The sequence below is a fragment of the Nematolebias whitei genome, chromosome 12 (genome assembly GCF_014905685.2).
Source record: "Nematolebias whitei isolate Nwh7 chromosome 12, NemWhi1, whole genome shotgun sequence".
Classification (NCBI taxonomy): domain Eukaryota; kingdom Metazoa; phylum Chordata; class Actinopteri; order Cyprinodontiformes; family Rivulidae; genus Nematolebias; species Nematolebias whitei.
This window is the reverse complement of record NC_056509.1, coordinates 40,449,897-40,469,159: the sequence shown is the minus strand read 5'-3', so window position 1 is coordinate 40,469,159 and position 19,263 is coordinate 40,449,897. Positions and strand designations below refer to the sequence as shown.

Genomic DNA, 19,263 nt, shown 5'->3' with positions numbered 1-19,263 from the left:
GGAGACGCTCAGGGTGAGCTGCCATTCCTATAATCCATAAGACATACAGCCATGATGACTGTACTGTACTCTTTCATGAATAAGAGTCTGTGGAAAACTTGATGCACCCCATGATTCAGTAGCTTAGAGCCACCTTCTGCTGCAATACCTTTTAAAATTGTTTATTTCATCAGTTTCAAATGAAAAACCATCTGACTTTATGTGCAGCTTTAGAACAGAATTTGTGTTTTTCGTTCCCAGACAGAGAGACTGGAGTGGCAACAGTTCCAGTGTGACCTGCAGGTTGCAGTTTCTGTGGCCGACCGGCTGCGGATGGAGTCCGAGCACGCGCTCGGTTTGCTCCAGGAGAACCTCAGAGCCGTGGAGGAAACGCTGGCTCAGGCTCTCTGCAAACAGCAGGAGACCGAGCGGGAGCTGGAGAGCCTGAGAGCCGAGCACAAAGACGCCCGCTGCAAGCTGAATGAACTCTCTGTGCAGCTGCAGCAGGAACGAGCAGAGGCGGCTCATCTGAGGAGCGTTTGCAAGCTGAAAGATGCACAAACGGACAAAAACGTGGACAGAGAAGCGTCTGTGGAGAGTGGGAGGGAGGAAGTGTGTGAAGTTCTAGAAAATCTTGAAACTGAAGACGAGGCTGAGGCAATTCAAGACGTAGATGATCTAAATGGAAGTTGTGATCCTGAGAAGGAATCGGAAAAGCTGACGGGAAAGGGAGTGGCTGAAGGATACATCCGCAGCTTGGTCGCTCTGGAGAAGAGGAAAGAAGAAGAACGTGGACCAAGAGATCCAAGGAGGATTGTGATGTTGTCTGAAAGATCTCAGTAAGTTACCTGAACAATTACGACCATCAGTCCACAACTAAATCCTAACAAAAGTGTCGTTTTTGCCCTTTAGGAGTCTTTCTCGTCTTCCTCTTCCAACTGACTCGAGTCAAAACGGGACCTCAAAAAACACAAGCACATTACCACTATGCAAGGTAGAAAATATTTAACACTGTTGTGATATTAAAAACTCTTCTGACCCTTCAGTCCCTCCTGAAGGTTGTAACTGCAACTATGAATTTAACTGTCTTCACATGCTGCTCAGTCTTTCAATTTAGAACAATTGCTGCAACTTTTCCACAAATTTGACAAATGATCTTCATCTTTGCCCATTTTCACTTTGTGGAAACAGGCAGGCCTGCAAAGATGAAGACATGTCCAACGCCAGAAAACCACATTTACCACCAAATATGAGCCAGTCAGTTTCCTGAAGTCTTGTATGATCATTCTAGTGGAACATAGATGAATGGTTGGGTGCGTTCCTTTTCACTCAGCCGGGCAATGACCCGGCTAAAAGTAGCGATGAGCAGCAAGGAAGGAGTTCCTCTCTTAAACATCAGGAAAAGTGTTTGCAAGCAGGAAGAATTGTCACGTTAAATCAGAGACGTACCTGTTTATTAGGTCATTAAAAGCTAAATGTGCAACCACAACTTGGAAAAATGTCAAATCACCTGAAATTTGGACCTTGGCCTGAAACGGCTCGTATGTTACATTTTGTGAATTTTTGTTAAATAGTCTAAAAAAACAATGCAACTTAGTTCGCAACTCTTAAAAAGTGGCAGCAAAATTAATCATTTTAGGCCTCAACGTTCACGCAAAAAAAGTCTGAGATCTTGGGACTGTTCTTTTGGGGTAAAATTAGTTGTGTCTTTGAATTCCTCCAGAAAGAAGACCCAATGAAAGGGAGAAGAATGGACCGCATTTTACAGAGACAGGACAGCTGGTCCAACTTTTATCCAGGTGAGCTGAAACGTTGAGTCCAGGTAAGCAAAACGACAAAGCTCAGTGGAACTCTGCTCTTAGCTTGTAAACCTCGGGCTCGGTTTTGTGATTGCAAACCAAAAGCACATGCATAAACTTTAGGACAACAAGGAATGAAGCACTAAAGGTCCAGAACCGTTGGACAGAAACTCCCGTCTACAAACTTCTCATCCTTCTACCCATAGAAAGCATATAAAGTGTTTTAAAGAAAATGTCCAAAACTTTCATTCCTGTTGTGCCACATAAACACTAGAAAACTTTTGAGAAAAATTAGCTTTATTTTAGCTTCTCGTTTACTTTTCTATAGTTTAAAGTGAAATTAGGTAATAGCCTAATGATTTCTGTGGTTCATTGATTCCATAAGTGATTTTTTTTTATGACATATGGATACACAATGGATTCACCAGTGGAAGATGGTGTCCGTCTGTACTGTCCGTTGAGGACGTAGAAGACGCGTACATAATTAGATTTATGATAACCAGATTTCTGCTTTTTGGAATTGGCAGGCCGGATATCTGGCATATCGAAAAATTTGGAGGACGGTGGCAACAGTTCTGGCAAATGTGAGGCTGCCTGCCTTGTATGAAGGAATGTACCGAGTGGTAAGCTCTCCGACTCAGACGCTGCATGAGCTGAGCCGTAAACTGGACACGATTTCTGAGAATCGCAGACCACTTGTGGTTCCTGGGACTCACTGGCGGGAAGGAATCGACCTTGGAGAAGGCTACAAGCTCTGTCCGGCGGTATGACCACAGCATTTGGTTGTTTGGAATCGCCAGTGAGACACACCAGCAGAACTATGAAGGCAGACATGGAACTTCAAGCAGGGGCTTCCTGACCCAAAATAATGATCTGAATTTGGCTTCCCCACTCGGCCTTGAGTTGGCCAGCTATCTTAACTTCTCCTGGTTGTTTATGTGAAAGAGAAGCTCTGCTCCCCCCCGCTCCTCTATCGTTCACCTCCCGAGGACATCTGTGGATCTGTGTCAGAGTTGAACCGGCTGATGGACACTGTGCCATCTTTATCAGGACTATGGAACTCTACGACGGTGGCCACGGACAACTCGCTGCCCTCATCGGCCCCCTCATGCATACATGTGTTTTGATGTCATCAATATGTTGCTGTTTGTGCTCAGACCATTTTTTTGCAACTTTTACACTGTCCTGTCTAGGACACAGTGCGAGACTTTTTTTTTTTTTTTTTTAAACACCTCTACTTCCCCTCGTTTCTTTTCCTTATCTGAAAAAAAGGCTACACCTCTCAAGGCCAGCGGCCTCAGTCAACTCCGTCTCCCCATGTTATTGTTTTTCTCTCGGACGGGCTGTACTGAAATGTAATTTCGCTGCGCTTCAGTACAATGACACGAAAACTGATTGATTCGGATATGCAGAGGCCTGAAATATATCAGAATAAAACTCGCTTGCAAACCTGAGAAAATGGATTTCAAAACGGTCCAGCTTAAATTTTCTCAGCTGGTTTTAACAACGCTCCACGTTAATATTTTGTCACACTTTGTGTTTGTGTTGCAGGAAAACAAGAAGACGATCAAAATTCAGAGTTTATAAAGTGAGAGGCTGATTATCATTTTTTTAAACTGACGTTTTTGCTTAAATTTGTATGAAAAAGAAGTTGCCAGTTCGACTCATTAGTTTCTAACTTGTGAGAAAACAGCTAAAATGTCCAGAAGATTTAGATTTGTTCAAGCCGTTTGTTCTTATCTCAGCTTGTCATAAAAAGTTTATTAATCATAAAAACAAATGGGTTCGGTAGATTTATGAGATATATATTTTTTGGGGGGCCTTTACAGACCTCAGGATGGTTTCAGTGCTTTGTTGAGGCGTCATGGCGGCTCCAGAAGAAACTCTCTGCTGCGCTGGTGCCAAAATCGGACCCAAGGCTACAAGGTTGGAGGAGAACCAAAATAATAAGAGCATAGTTTTATTCCACAGAAAACTTAGCTTTCAAAACACCATTCTAAAATTATTTATTTTTTTATTTTTTAATGTTTTGCTACAGAATATTGAAATCACTAATTTCAGCACGTGCTGGGAGGACGGTTTGGCGTTCTGTGCGGTTTATCACACATATCTACCCACTCAGATCCCTTATGATGACCTCAGTCCCACTGACAAGGTAAAACTGCAACAATATGCATAAAATGAGATTCACTCATCTCTTCTTTACATTAAGGGGCACCTGATAGATCAGGTCAGATTTAGTCATTTTCAGAAAAGTGATGTGTAGCTGAACTTGAATGGATGTCAACAGGTCGCAGTAAATTTTTGTGTTGACTTGATAACAAATGAATAAGTGTCCATAGTGGTATAGATGTCGGACAGAAAATCTGATAGAATTTTTTTTTCTTACACGAGTCAGAACTAAAGCTTACAAAGAATAAATTAGCAAATGAATTTAACAAATGCCAGTATTTTAGGGTGATAAAGTTGACCTTGATGCTTTGACAGGAGCAAAACTTGGACCTTGCTTTCAAGGTGGGAGAGAGCGTGGGGATCCCAGCCATCCTGGTGAGACACTTTGTTCTGTAAACTGCTTCAGATGTTCAGCTTAGACAAACTTATCATGGTGGACTTGAAGGTCCGATTCATCCTTTTTAAGTTTCTTTCTTATGTTCTGTCTGTGCAAGTTAACGGTTTGACAAGTTATACAGCTTTTAATGGTAGAAAGTTGCTTCATGACTAATTAAAATGCATTGATTATGGATCAGCTTGTTTTAAGTTACTACCATAAATATGGAATATAATTGCCCACTGCCATTATGCATGTGTTGCTTTGTCTGGACATTTAGCAAAATATCTCATGAGCCACAGGGAATTAAAGAAACTCTCATAGTGGTCATGAGGTTCATTCTTTACAATGTTTAATTAAGCTCCACTTTATAGATGGCTAATAAATAGTTTATAGAGACATTCTAGAGTTCTAAAATTGCACCGCTCAAGGTGGCTGCATGTTGGAGCAGCTCTGTTACGTTCATTCTGGGATGTTGCTTTTGAAAACTTTAATTCCTCTTTTATTCTGGATGACTATTTACTCCAGTATCGGATGCTGTGCAGCTGGAAGGATTTTTACTGAAATCTTTTTACTTTTGGACATATGTTATGATGCGTAACCATGACAAGATTTTTTTTTTTTTTTAACCATGAGCAGCTGATTAACATCTCAAAAGCTCAAATAATACCTCAGCTACAGCCCCAAATCACAAATGAGTTAAAAAGGAGGTGCCGTGGACGCATCCCCATCTACCTGGCGGAGGTGCTTGAGTATCTGACTGCTGAGATCCTGGAGCTGGTGGGAAATGCAGCTCGTGACTACAAGAAGATCAGGATCGTCCCCGTTTAGGGAGGAGTTCTGCCCAGTATTCAGGTGGTCCTGTTGCCCAAGAGGACCAAGAAACCCACAAAGTCCAAGTAGACGGATCAACATCTACAGTCAGTTTCTTCAGATCTGCTCTAAGACGGAGTGCTTCAAGAGATCCCACAGCCATCAGCATCTAGAACAACTCTTTAATGAAACCAGGACGATGATCTAAAACATTTAATTTCCCTTTGTGATTAATGAAGTATTTTTTAATTGAATTATTAGTTCCTCTATAAACACTTTATAAATCATTAACTGTTTATTATGCATTAAGGGCAACAGAGCCAAAACTGACCAGTTTATTTCCAAATAGTGAGCCAAGTCTGTTCACTTATATATTTTATCTAGAGTTGTTGTATTAAACATTTCAGACTAAGTTACTATCTTGTAAGCACAATAAGCATTTGTAAACCTATTTTTTAGGATATAATATTGGTTGTAGATACTTACAATGCAGTGATTAAAGTACAATGTTATATGCTAAAGAAATGGGTTTACAAATGCTTATGGTTCTTACAAGGTAGTAACTTATTCTGAAATGTTTAATACAACAACTCTAGATAAAATATATGAACAGATTTGGCAAGAAACTGGTCAGTTTTGTCTCTGTCACCCTTAATTAATGCATAATAAGCAGTTAATGATTTATAAAGTACTTTTAGAGGAATTAACTTGTTAGCCATCTGTAAGGGGAACCTTATTGTAAAGTGGTACCCTTTTTTTTTTTATTCCAACACTCTTCTCATCGTAAGGTCAGTTTAGTTTAAAAGTCTAGCATGAAAGGCAGCAGGGAGTGTTTACTGTACCTCCAAATGATGCTAGAGCCTTAATGTCTGTTAACAGTTTAAAAATGTCACCCAAAAAAAAAAAAAAAGAATGCAACTGTGTCAAACTTCTGCTTTTATTTTAATTAAATCAGAAGACCAGTTATAGCACACAGTGTCCCAGAACAGATTTTAAATGATGACGCTGAAGTTTTCTGCTAAAAATAAAACTGCAGCCATAAAAGTTGACTTCTAACGTGCCTTTGACAGCAAAGTTGTTACTTTTTCATGTTACCTGACAGACAGCGGCGGAGATGCTGAAGGCAGACGGGCCGGACTGGCAGAGGGTGCTGGGATACGTCGAAAGCATTTTCCGCCACTTCGAGATGTGACCTCAGGAGCTGAACGACTGGATCACTTTTCTCCACAAGATGGAGCTTTTCACACAACAAACTCTCCAGGATTAAAATGGGTCAGCAGTTTTGGACTGTGACTTGATTTTATGTGTAAAATAGAACCTCCTTCCCTCAGAAGCGGGCTCAGGCCGACTCCCAGTGGAACAAACAGCAGAGGAGCTCATTTTATATTCTTACAAAGCAGCTACGCTGGATCTGAACAGCTGCTGGGGCAATAAAAGTAGGACACCAGAACCTGCTTAGCATCTACTTCCATCATCGGGTGCATTGTTTTTTCACTTTATGCACTTCAAAATTTAAAGGAGCACTTTAAGCATTTAAAGGTGTAATGTTTTAAAACTTTGGTTACTTTTTTTTTTTTTTTTTAATGGTGCACCTCTTTTGAACTCACTGTCCTGATGTGTGCATTACCCTAAAACTGGAGAAGCCTGGAAGCAGAAGTATATTTTAATTTTTATTAGCTGAAATACTCGTTTTAATCATCAACAATGCAAGGGCTCTTTGCAATGTATGAATGTAAATTAAATGTATGGAATAGTTTTTAAAAATGTAGTTAAGCTATGAATTTAATTCATTAATAAAGGCTCTACACTGAAGCTGATTTTTACACTTTTATTTTTCAAAACGCACAGATACAGAGAACATTTAGTCTTGCAGTAACGAACATTCGACAGAATATAAAATTATATTAAAAGATGGCATTTAAAGAAAAGTTTGACGTTATAAAGTGGTCATAGTGTACATGTAACCAATAAATACATTTAAAAAAATGGTATTTGCAAAAATGCTTTTAACAGTAGTGCTATAAACTGAAACATTACTGAAGTAAATGGGCACAAATGGGGAGGTGGGGTGGACTGACAGCATTTTACAGAAGCATCCTTGCAGTTGAGCCTTGAATAAATCCTATGAAGCTGGAATGGCTCCACCTATAGGTGGTGTCGACAAGGGCGGCAGCAGGAGAGACTTCAGCTTTGCAGACATGGTGGCGATTTCAGGGTCCTGGGTTTCATACATTTTCACCAGTCTGGCAAATTTAAGGACGCCTGAGGGAGGAACGATCGACATGAGCTACATTTCTTCAAAAAGACACGCAGCCTGTGAGGAGTATATATAAACTGTGTTTACATTATTGTGCAAAGGGTTAAGTATATTTAATTCTACCTTTCAAACCACTTTAGAATGACTGATGATGAAATGAGGCCATTGCACCTACTAAACATGAAGATCTGAGCTGTATAAAGTTTTAATCTAAATGAACGATTCACTAATGATCTGAATCTTTTGAACGATTCTTTCAAACAAATGACGGGAACCAAGTTGTCGATGCAGTGGGGCCAAAAAAGTATTTAGTCAGCCACTGATTGTGCAAGTTCTACTTAGAAAGATGAGAGGGGTCTGTAATTGTCATCATAGATACACTTCAACTATGAGAGAAACAATGAGAGGGAAAAAATATCCAGGAAATGACATTGAAGGATTTTTAAAGAATTTATTTGTCAATTATGGTGGAAAATAAGTATTTGGTCAATAACAAACGAGCAAGATTTCTGGCTGTCGCAAACCTGTAACTTCTTTAAGAAGCTCTTCTGCCCTCCACTCATTCCCTGTATTAATGTTTGAATGTGTTATGTGTAAAAGACACCTGTCCACAGCCTCAAGCAATCAGACTCCAAACTCAACCATGGCCAAGACCAAAGAGCTGTCCAAGGACCAGGAAGAAAATTGTGGGGCTGCACCAGGCTGGGAAGAGTGAATCTACAATGGGCAAGCAGGTTGGTGTGAATAAATCAACTGTGGGAGCAATTGTAAGAAAATGGAAGACGTATAAGACCATTGATAATTTCCCTCGATCTGGGGCTCCACACAAGATCTCGTCCCCTGAGGTCAAAATGATCATGAGAATGGTGCGCAAACAAATCCCAGAACTACATGGAGGGACCTAAAGAATGACCTGCAGGGAGCTGGGACCAAAGTAATAAAGGCTACGCAGAGAGGGACTCATCCTGCAGTTCCAGGCCCATCTGAAGTTTGCCAGAGACCATATGGATGATCCCGAATGGGATTGGGAGAATATCATGTGGTCAGATGAAACCAAAATCAAACTTTTTGGTAAAAACTCAACTCGTCGTGTTTTGGACAAAGAAGAATGCCGAGTTGAATCCCAAGAACACCATACTTACTGTGAAGCATGGGGGTGGAGACATCATGCTTTAGGGCTGTTTTTGACAACAGATCCGTGTTAAGGGAAGAATGAACAGGACCGTGTATCGTGAGATTTTAAACCAAAACCACCTTCCATCAGTGACAGCACTGAAGATGGAACGGGGCTGGGTCTTCCAGCATGACAATGATCCCGAACACACCGCTCGGGCAACAAAGGAGTGGCTCCGTAAAAAGAATTTCAAGGTCCTGGAGGGGCCTAGCCAGTCTCCAGACCTCATCCCCATAGAAAATTTGTGGAGGGAGTTGAAAGTCCGTGTTGCCCCGCGACAGCCCCAAAACATCACTGGCCTAGAGGAGATCTGTACGGAGGAATGGGCCAAAACACCAGCTACAGCGTGTGCACACCTGGTGGAGACTTACAGGAAAAGTTTGACCTGTCGTTGCCAACAAAGGTTATGTTGGGACAATTTAAATCAATTCTAAAGGAACGAGAGCTCAGATCACTTGGCTCCTGTAACTGCTCTAATGTGCAATTATTGAGATTTCTCCTGGATATGTATTTTGTGTATTTGGTTTAGTATTTTGGATTTGATGTATGTTTTATGCTGCTGTCTTGGCCAGGTCACTCTTTGAAAAGAGGTTTTTAATCTCAATGAGTTATTTTCCTGGTTAAATAAAGGATACATACATTATGTTACAAAGTATTGAGCTGAACTTTTGTTATTGACCAAATACTTATTTTCCACCATAATTGACAAATTATTTAAAAATCCTACAATGTGATTTCCTGGATTTTTTTCCCCCTCGTTTTGTCTCTCATAGTTGAAGTGTACCTACGATAAAACTTACAGACCTCTCTCATCTTTCTAAGTAGGACAACTTACACGATCAGTGGCTGACTACATACTTGTTATGCCCGGCTGTAGTTGAGTCTTCTTTTTTTCCTCCCCTGTGTTTTACACAAACGCACAGTTCTCCTTTGCTATTCCACTGAAATAAAAAAAGTTTAAAAATGGGAGAGGAAGCGCAGCAGTTGTGATTGGCGAACATGTGCTCAGTGGGGGGAGAGGGTGTTGTGCGCATGAAAAGCATATGGAAAAGACAGCATGGGTGTAGCAATATGTAGTAAGGCATGTGCACGTCACTGACCGTACCAGGCTAACTGTTCAAAGGACTGGCTTTTTGTATGACTCTTTGAAAGGAACAGATCCACAAGATCCCTCTCTCTGCAAAGAGCCACAAATCCCATCGCTAATTCAGAGTGCTGTGAAAATTACTAATAATTCAATATTCACTCAGAAAAAATCTCGAGAGAAAGAAAATGATTAGAAATGTAAAAATGAAAAAAGTTTGTTAGCTTTAATTTTTTCATCGAGCTTAGCTTTATCATGGGACGGCTGTGGCTGAGTGGTTAGAGCAGTCGTCCTCCAATGAAAGAGTTGAGGGTTCGATTGCACCATGCCGAAGTGTCCCTGGGCAAGACACTGAACCCCTCATTGCCTCCAATGTGTGTCTCATCGGTGTATGAATGTGATAAAGCTCTGATTATTCTTTGTATAGATCTAGTAGAGTGCTGTATGAATGGGTAAATGAGGCACAGATTGTGTTGTAAAGTACTTTGAGTATCTTGATAAGATAGACAGGTGCTATACGAGTACAGTCCATTTCCCATTTCCCATTATCAGGACAGCATTTAGAACAAGCAGCGAGGTTTAATTTTTCTGTAAAGAAAACTTCACAAATTTTGAAAGCCCCACTGCAGATGATATACTTTTATAATACAAACATTAAATGCCAATTATCACATTTTGTGCAGCCAATTGTTATTTTAATCCTAAATAATTTGTTTCAATGTCAATGGAAGAGTCAAGTAGCTTGTTCTTTTTTGACTAATACACTTTTACATTTTCATTTAAAAAGTTGTAACAAGCCATCATCACTCAAAACTTATTATCACTCATTTTATTTTAAGCCTGTAAAAAACAATGTATCTTACTCTGGGTGGAACTTCACTTAAATATTTAAAACAGATCTTAGGAAACGGATGCAACGCTGTTTTTTGTTTCTAGCTGGGTTTGATTTACGAACCATTCCTGCACGTATTATTCTGTACAGGGGATCACGAAGCTCACCTTCTCCCTCGTTGTTGAAGCCGTAGGATTTGATCACCTCCTGCTGTATCTGGGTGGCTACGGGGAGCACAAGTTGCAACATCTTCCCCATGTCATTACAGGCGCTCTCTCGGGCCTCCTCCATCCGCGCAGCGTTCTCCGGCACTGAGAAGGCCTGAATCACCTCACTCAGTACCACTGTGGAACAAACAAACCCAAATAAAATCTGTGCTTGCTTTGATTGTTCACCTACACTGGATATGCAACACTAACACTGTCTAAAAAAAACCAAACAGGTCTATCAATACTTTTATAGTTTAAAAAATGGGAAGTCAATTTTCTTTGCAGTCATCTGTTTTGGGAGCAGAATTGGAGTCGGTGATTTAAAACTACTGAACAAAATTATTTATATATATATTTATATATATATATATATATATATATATATAAAGCTGGTTCTGTGTTGGTAGTATTTGAATCTGATCGCATTGAAAGTGAAAGAGTGTACTTATTCCGCTTGCTCCACCTTTACTTTACTCATTCAAAATACAGTATACCCTTTCAGGAATTTCAAACTTATCATTCAATTGATAACATTTAAAAAACTAAAACATAAAAAGCCTACTGGGATTATTAACAAGTAATGCTCTGATCTTGTTTCAGAAATTGTGACAGCTTGGAAAAAGCAAAAGCAAGCAGGGAAAATGATTCCTGTCACCTCGGGTTTGTTCAGCTGTCAGGGTGGGCTGTTGTGCAGGAGCTGAGGCCATGTCTGCAGAGGAAAACTAACAAAAATATTTCTTATCAACAACAAATATGTTGTTTCAAAGAGCCAAACTGAAGAGTTGATTTATGTTGTGTAACATCTGCTGGCTTGTACATAAAAAAGTGAGCTGAAATTAATTAATCACTTCTTAACCATAACAGTAAAACATAATTTAATGCACAAAAACACGCAACCAAAGTAAACCAATAAAAACGAAACAGTTGTGTTAATTAAGACTTTAGCTAAAAATGTCTTTAAACACGAGTCTACGTCAACGATAGATGCAATATAGATATATTAAAGGCAGAATAAACTACTGGATATATAAATAAAAATGCATATTTGTTTATCTCACCACTGATGAAAAGACACCCAACCCAAGCTGTGGAAAATGCCGTAAAGTGATGCTTTACGACAGTTTTTGCGCCACAGCGTTCTCCTTTGCGACTGACGCTGACGTAAAAGCGTAAACACCTCGCGAAGCGTTTATTCAACGAAAGCGCAGCAAAAATGTATTTAACGTGTAAGATAATGAGAAAGACAACAGTTATTTTAGCACAGAATTGTTGTTTATAGTATTAACTGACAGGTTCGGCTAAAGAGGTAGATATTTTTTTTAACTTGTCCACGTAGCCCAAATTAAACTTCAGCGTCGATGGAGCAGAAGCTCGCCGAGTTCAGAGCCAGACGACGGGTTGAAAAGGTTCAAATGAGTGAAGCTGCGGATCTTCAGTTCACAGAACAGACAGCGGCAGAGACAGCTGTTCAGTCTGACAGTAGTCAACAAGCAGAGAAGACTGAAACTAACCAAACTGCTGCTCACAGCTCCCAAAACCGGGTGAGGAAACACCTGAGACACAGAAAGGCTGAGTAAATAAAAATCAGAGGCCTCTAAACGCCGTTGGTTTGCTTTTTTTATGTAAAATTTGTTGGTAATCAGAAGTATTGATATTATTTGTTGTATGAATTCGTCCTGCTAGTTGACAGCTAATGTCTTTCCTTTGTTTTTATAATTTTCAGGAAAGTGGAGACTGGCTGCTGGATAGCTCTCTGGGAAGATGGCTGGCTTCCAGGCAGCTCGTCATCTCAAACCTTATTTTGCTCAAAGTGCTTCTGTGGCTGGTTCTTCTGGGCCTGTTCATTGAGCTGGAGTTTGGCCTGCCCTTCTTCATTATCTCCCTCTTCTACTGGCTTTATGAAGGACTCCGCAGTCCGGCACCCCGAAAACCTGGAGAACTGAGCGCGTACTCCGTCTTCAACCCAGACTGTCAGCCTCTCCTGGGCTCCCTGACTGCTGAACAGTTGGAGGGGGAGATGGGTTACAGACCCCTGGCTAACAGATGAAGTGTTCGCAATTTGCACGGTTAAAGTTGGGAAAGTCGTTTGAAAAATGTCAGTTAACATAACGTTAATTCTGCTACTTATGTTTACTGTAATGAATTAAAACTAGCATGTCTATGGTTTGTTTCTGTTTCTCCATCTCCAACTTCTACCAGTAGTCGAGTCATGGAGGAAACAGAGAAACCCAGGCATCTCGCTCCCCAGTGACACTCTCCATCTCCTCTGGGGGATTCCAATACATTCCCAGAGCTGGGAGGATGTAGAGAAATGAATAAAAAATAGAATATTGTGACATAGTTCAATATGTTTTGTCTGTCACTTCAGAAAGTGAAACTGGTATATAAATTCATTACACATATTCAAGCCTTTATTTCTTGTAATTTTGAAGATTATGATCAGATAGATAATGAAAACCCCAAACTCAGTGTCTCAGAAAATTAGAATATTGTGAAAAAGTTCCTTATTGGAAACTCATGCACACTGCACAGACGAATGCTAGACATGAGCTACAAATGCTGCATTCCTTAAGTCAGGTCTTTCCTGAATCAGAGACATTTGACTTTGTGTGTGACGATTCCCAGTGGAACATGCCCAGAAAACCTGCAAGGGGAAACGTCCAGGAGGCATCCTAAACCGTCTCGACTGACTCCTCTCAATGCAGAGCAGCTTCTCAGCTCCCCCTGGTTGACGGATCTCCTCACCCCATCTTTAAAGCTGAACTGGTCACCTTACAAAGAAAAGCTTATTTTGGCTTCTTGTATTGAGGATCTCATTCTCAGTCATGATCCATGCTATTTATGATGCTGTTCCACATATGTTCTGAGTAAACAATTGTGCTTTTAACAACTGTGGTTTAAATGCACTTCATAGTACAACATTTGTTAAAGTGATTAAAACCTGCAGTGAGAGAATATTGTCTGAATTTAGGTGTTATTTGTATCATTTACTACTGCGTCAGTGTTCCATTAACTGTTCAAAGCCCTAATTGTGAATTTTGCTTGTTTTTCATGTCATGCTTCTCAGAACCTTTTTCAGCTTTGTGGCCGGTTTCACCTCAACAGACTGATTCTTAATATTGTCATGAATACTTGAGACAAATGAGAAGCCATCACATTCCAGCTAGGTCACAGAATTTAAAATCAAGGTGCACTTTTTAACATCATCCGCAGATTTTTTCAGTGTTTAAGTTCGTGAAAAGCTTTGCAGGCAGCTTGATGTAAAATGAAAAATTTCCCTCAATAAGACATTTTCTTATCTCGTGGAGCAAAAATGTATAGAGATGTTCTTGTAAAACTCCCTTCAAACGCTTCTACCTGAATTGTAAACTTCAGGGCCACCGTACAGGACGCTTCGAGCATGTTGAGGTTTTTTTTAAGCAAGATCGTTCACTCCCACCTACTTCCGCTTTGGTTGAAATGCCACTGATGTTGCGTGATTTTACTTATCTGCCAAGCTGGTTTCTGTTTACCTTTCACCTGGATGAATGAAACACCTTAAAATTAGACGAGACAATTAGCTACAATAGTTGAACTCGTGTTGACGGCATTTTGAAGCATTTTACACTTGTAAGTAAACGTCTTTAAACGCAACAACTAGCTAACTCTGCTAGCTAAGATTATTTTTGTAGTAAACAGTCTTGCTAGTCCGTCTCGGTTCAAAGGTTTGACACATTACTGCTGTGACTACTCTTCTGTGTCATCACCTGTAAGTAGTAGTCATCCAGTTCAGATTATATATAGTCGATGTTATTATAATTGCTGTGACCTAGAAGTCCACAAGCATTAGCATTAAAGCTAATTTTTATTCTCTGTTCACTAGCGTTTTGAGTAATCTGCTGTTTAATGATTATTATTGAGCCAGATGGGCTGTAAAAATGGGGATTATGAAAACAGGTTTAACGTTTTGTCATTTACAGTTGTTTTTAAACTAATACCTAAGGTGCAAACAAGAGAAAAATAACGATTTATTTAGTAGTATTTGTTAAAGACTGCTTAAACACAGTCAAAAGAAGTAAACTTGTTTGAGTGGAAATTCTCTTTAGTGTATTTAAAGTATAATGATTGTCTTTATACTTTGCTATAAAGGCTTGGGTTACCACATTTTCATGTATATCAAAAATAAGGAGGCTGCTGCTTTAATATATAAGTATATTTTTTTGCATTAATGTGGCATAAGGGGCATTACTGATTTCTTTCTGGTGTTGAGTTGTAGTTCCAAGCTGCTGATGGACGCTCTGAAGGTGCTGTATGCGTCAACATAAAGTTCAAATGTCAACGAAAATTATCTTTTTATTCCCCATCCGTCAGGAATTAAACACGAACGATGTCTGGGAATCCTGCTGTGATTATGCGGCTGGTGGCGTCTGCGTACTCTGTGGCTGAAAAGGCCGGGGCCATTGTTAGGAACGTGCTTCACAGTGGAGAACTTGGCATTGTGGAAAAGGTACGATGAAGTAATGATTCTTAATCTAACAATACAAATCCTGGATGAACATACACCCTGTGACTTTTGCGAACAACAGAATAGCAACGTTTCTTTAGTGGAGATTTAAAAATGAATGTTTTCTTCTGTGTGCATAATTACCTTTTCACAGACGGGAGCTAATGATCTGCAGACCGTGGCAGACAGACTCGCACAGCAGAGCATTTGTGCTTCACTGTCCAGACGTTTTCCCAAAATCACCATCATTGGAGAGGAGGTGAGGGAGTCTGTGCAACTTTATTTAACGGCTTACAATTACTCACTATGGCTGGCACAATAAAGTAATCACCAGGTTTCTTTTTCTTACACAGGATCTTCCAGCTGAAGAGGTCCAGGAAGATCTTATTGAAAATGGTCAGTCAGAGGAAATCCTTCAGAAGAACTGTCCAGAGGAATATAGCACACTAAAGGAAGACGAGGTAACCACTGGTAGATTCAGGTTTAATGACTGATTCATAACTTCTTCCTACAGTGGACACTAACTTGCCCTGGTTGTGTTTGAATCCTAGCTTGTCGTGTGGGTCGATCCCCTCGATGGCACAAAGGAATATACTGAAGGTAAGTTTCTCAAATGCACTATAATCTGTCTTGTGAAAGGTTTATAGTTCATTGAGGTGACTCAACCTGCTCCTGAACACTCAGTAGCCACAGCCAAGCTACATCTTAGTCTTGTTGCTTTTTAGTTGCAGAATGTTCTTCATGCACCAGTCTGTTGGGTGTTTTGGTTCTCTTTCCTCGGCGCTTCACAAACGATAAAAGCTTTTCTTCTTTGTTTATCCCTGCAGCTGCTATCTACTTCTCTCTTTGCTAATTTCAGCGTCAAGGTGTCTCCATCTCCAAGCTGTAGCCCTGACACCACACAAAGGGTCGGACACCTCTCAGACTCTTAGCACAGCTCTCTGTATGGGAAGGCAAAGATTATTTGGCAGTGTAGAATGATCATAATATGGGCACATGAGAAATATTTGGTAAAAAACTATAAATTGATTTTCAAGTAATGCCTTGCTTTCTGACTTCAGGGCTTCTGGACAATGTGACGGTGCTTATTGGTATTGCATATGGAGGCAGAGCTATTGCAGGTGTCATCAACCAGCCCTTCTACAACTACCAGGTACAAGCAAAGTCCATCATCTGAAGATCTTTGCAAAGACGCCACTCTGATCATTGCTGATGTTCTTGTCGTCAGCTCGGAGCGGGAGCCACTTTAGGAAGGACCATGTGGGGAATGCTGGGATTGGGCGCCTTTGGATTCCAGCTACAGGAAGTTCCAGGGGACAAGCGAATTGTAACTACCACCCGTTCCCATAGCAACAAGGTGGTCATAGACTGCGTCAATGCCATGGAGCCTCATGAAGTTGTAAGAGTAGGCGGCGCTGGAAACAAGGTATGGTAGATTTAATGAAAACATAATTTTGTTTGATTCTTTTATGGGCTTTGACTCTGACGAGACGTGTGTTGTTAAAAAAAAAAAAAAAATGTAATCGTGTAAATCTTTGCTTTATTCCAATCGATACATTTACTCAATTTTTACTAACCAGCCTTAAAGCAGTTCTGTCTACTCGTTGTCTTGGATTTTACTTTTACCAATGTTATCAATCTGCAAAATGTTATTCCCCAACGATGAGGTGGTGACTTCATCAAATTTATTAGAGTTTTGGAGAACGGTCAGACCCACAGAGAGTCAATACATTACAAGTATAGATCTTATCCATGCCTTGTCCTGTTCTGAGGTTCTGACCCATTCTGGCTTCCTGGAATGAAAAAGTTAGTTACTGGTACAGTAATCCCTCGAGTATCGCTGGGGTTACATTCTACACCACCACGAGAGGTGAAAAACCGTGAAGTAGGAACAATATATTTATTTTAGTATTTATATATTTAAGGCTTTATAAACCCTTCCCACTCTTGCAATATTCTAAACTCAAACCTACGTAATTTTAACATGCATATATCTACTGTTCAGTACTGCAAAAGTTTACTTACGAGCTCTGCAGACCAGCAGCTCGGTTCCAGTTCTGCAGACCTACCTTGCAGGGACAAAGCCCACCGCCCTGTCCAGATTGATGTGCACGTGGATAATTGAGCTTCAGGAAGCTTTAGAATTATTTGTGACTTTCCTGTCAGTTCTGCGAGCTTCATAGATCGATCGTTACTTCTGACTTTGCGTTGCAAAACGATCCCTCCATTCGGCAGAAAGCAGCAACTGGAAGCACTGTTGACTTCTGGGTAGTGTAGTTCTTTTGATTGGCTTTACAGTATAGGCTTATTGAAAGAAAACTACAAAATGGTGGTGCCTGTCCGAAGTTTTTATTTTTTTTAATTAACTTTTTATCCCATACGTTCCAATCACGTGAGTAATATTAAAGTTGACAATCATTGAAAAACCACAAAAGAGAGAGTCTGTGAAAGTCAAACCGCGAAATAGTAGGGACTACTGTATATCAAAACTCATCAGTGGGGGGGTGGAGGTGTTGTGTCTACCCTTCCCCCTTGTGCCCTGGTCTAGTGTTTTCCAGAACTAAACACTGGCGACTAACAGCCTCACTGAAAAGAAAAACAATCTTCAAGGTTCCTTGAAAAGCATCTCCAGCCAGCTGCTACTTATCGTGGGTCTTCGGGGTACGGATCCCCTGTGATAAGAGGGACGTGCTTGTAAAAAAAAAAAAAAAAAAATTAATGGGGGAAGGGGGGGAGAGACTGACCCCCAAGAACCAGCTTATGGACCCCAGTTTGAGAACCACTGTTCTAAAGTATACACCAGTAGATTAAATCATGTTGAATCATAAATGTGGGGGCACTTGGTTGCAAATACTAAGAATTCAGTGAGACTGCACCTGGACATTCACATGTTTTCTAAGCATTTAGAGGCACGCATATGGGATAAAAAAAAAATAAACATGGAACAAACAGTTATGGCTCGGTTGGGGAAAAAAAAGTGTAGATTTCTGTGGTTGGGGGGAATCCGTTTCAAAATGAAACAATTTCACAAAAACTTTTAACCGTTCTAAAAACTTTACAGAGTAACTGGGATTTGTATGTAGAAAAACTGGATCATACATGTAACTTTGATTTTGAAGATAAAAAATGGTAACGTGGATTTAGGTTTAAATTTAAAGAGCTCTTGTTAATTGACGCTCTCTGCAGATAATCCAGCTTGTTGAGGGGAAGGCTTCTGCGTATGTCTTTGCTAGTCCGGGGTGCAAGAAGTGGGATACATGTGCTCCTGAGGCCATCCTGCACGCTGTCGGAGGTAAGAACGGTTTAAAAGAAGATCATTCTAATGTAAAAACAACGTTTGGCTAAATATTTGATCTGCTCTCGTCCTGAATGCAGGAAAGCTCACCGACATGTATGGAAATGGATACCGTTATGATGCCGACGTAAAGCACATGAACTCTGCTGGAGTTCTAGCTACATTACGCAACCACGGACACTACATCAGCAGGGTGCCACAGTCAGTGCTGCAAGCCCTCAAGTCAGACTGAAGTCGGTGCAGATTTCTGAATTTATGCTAATACATTCCCAGTGTTTAAATCAACATATTATTTGACCTGTACACTAATCTTAAATGCATTTCCATAAAAAAATGCACATACTTTATTCTTCTGCCCAAGACTCAGTCTCACCATTTCTGCATTTAACATTTAACCAGACAAACAGAAAGTTCAACAGCACTTCCATTTATTTAACTGCTTTAAAACAAACTTTTTATTTTTTTATTGTCTTTACAGATTGTTTTCAATATGAAGACCAGAAAAAACAGACGATCCAAAAGGAATAATTAAAAACAATACAGTAACTGTTTAAGTGGTCTGGAAATTATCTGTACTTTATTCAGTAGCCACTAAGAGGAACAGTTCAACTTTATGTGCAGAGTGCCAACAAACAAAATGCCATCTGGATTTAATGAGTTTGATCTTTTTACACATGCAGTGACTGAAAATACAACTGTTCTTGTAAAAAGCTTTTTTTTTTTTAACTGGCATGACTTTAATGTACTTAGTCACCGTCTTTCCTAATAAAATGCCACATTTTTCACCCTA

At 40.1% G+C, this 19,263-nt stretch overlaps 3 protein-coding genes and 1 long non-coding RNA gene across 5 annotated transcripts; 3 read left to right on the top strand and 1 right to left on the bottom strand.

Moving 5' to 3' along the window:
• Positions 1-752: 752 nt before the first annotated feature.
• Positions 753-1,779, top strand: LOC119418413. Its single transcript, XR_005187190.1, has 3 exons — positions 753-818; positions 892-973; positions 1,703-1,779. It is a non-coding gene; the product is annotated as an uncharacterized LOC119418413 (long non-coding RNA).
• Positions 1,780-7,200: 5,421 nt separating this feature from the next.
• On the bottom strand, positions 7,201-11,795 carry grcc10 (gene rich cluster, C10 gene). Its single transcript, XM_037685589.1, has 4 exons — positions 11,754-11,795; positions 11,351-11,417; positions 10,654-10,830; positions 7,201-7,401 (listed from the first exon to the last, which is right to left on the bottom strand). Exons 2-4 carry the CDS (start codon positions 11,400-11,402, stop codon positions 7,262-7,264), a joined length of 369 nt encoding a protein of 122 aa, XP_037541517.1. The 5' UTR covers positions 11,403-11,417; positions 11,754-11,795; the 3' UTR covers positions 7,201-7,261.
• Positions 11,796-11,847: 52 nt separating this feature from the next.
• On the top strand, positions 11,848-12,821 carry saysd1 (SAYSVFN motif domain containing 1). The gene is made up of 2 exons (XM_037685588.1): positions 11,848-12,236; positions 12,419-12,821. Exons 1-2 carry the CDS (start codon positions 12,054-12,056, stop codon positions 12,740-12,742), a joined length of 507 nt encoding a protein of 168 aa, XP_037541516.1. The 5' UTR covers positions 11,848-12,053; the 3' UTR covers positions 12,743-12,821.
• A 1,326-nt stretch (positions 12,822-14,147) lies between these two features.
• bpnt1 (bisphosphate nucleotidase 1) lies at positions 14,148-19,263 on the top strand. 2 transcript variants are annotated; one of them, XM_037685586.1, is made up of 10 exons: positions 14,148-14,304; positions 15,046-15,181; positions 15,333-15,437; positions 15,532-15,639; positions 15,730-15,778; positions 16,240-16,331; positions 16,407-16,604; positions 18,365-18,470; positions 18,554-18,706; positions 18,952-19,263. In XM_037685586.1, exons 2-9 carry the CDS (start codon positions 15,062-15,064, stop codon positions 18,703-18,705), a joined length of 930 nt encoding a protein of 309 aa, XP_037541514.1. In that variant the 5' UTR covers positions 14,148-14,304; positions 15,046-15,061; the 3' UTR covers position 18,706; positions 18,952-19,263. The 2 variants fall into 2 exon arrangements, with proteins under 2 accessions (XP_037541514.1, XP_037541515.1); XM_037685587.1 differs by lacking the exon at positions 14,148-14,304 and adding an exon at positions 14,415-14,443.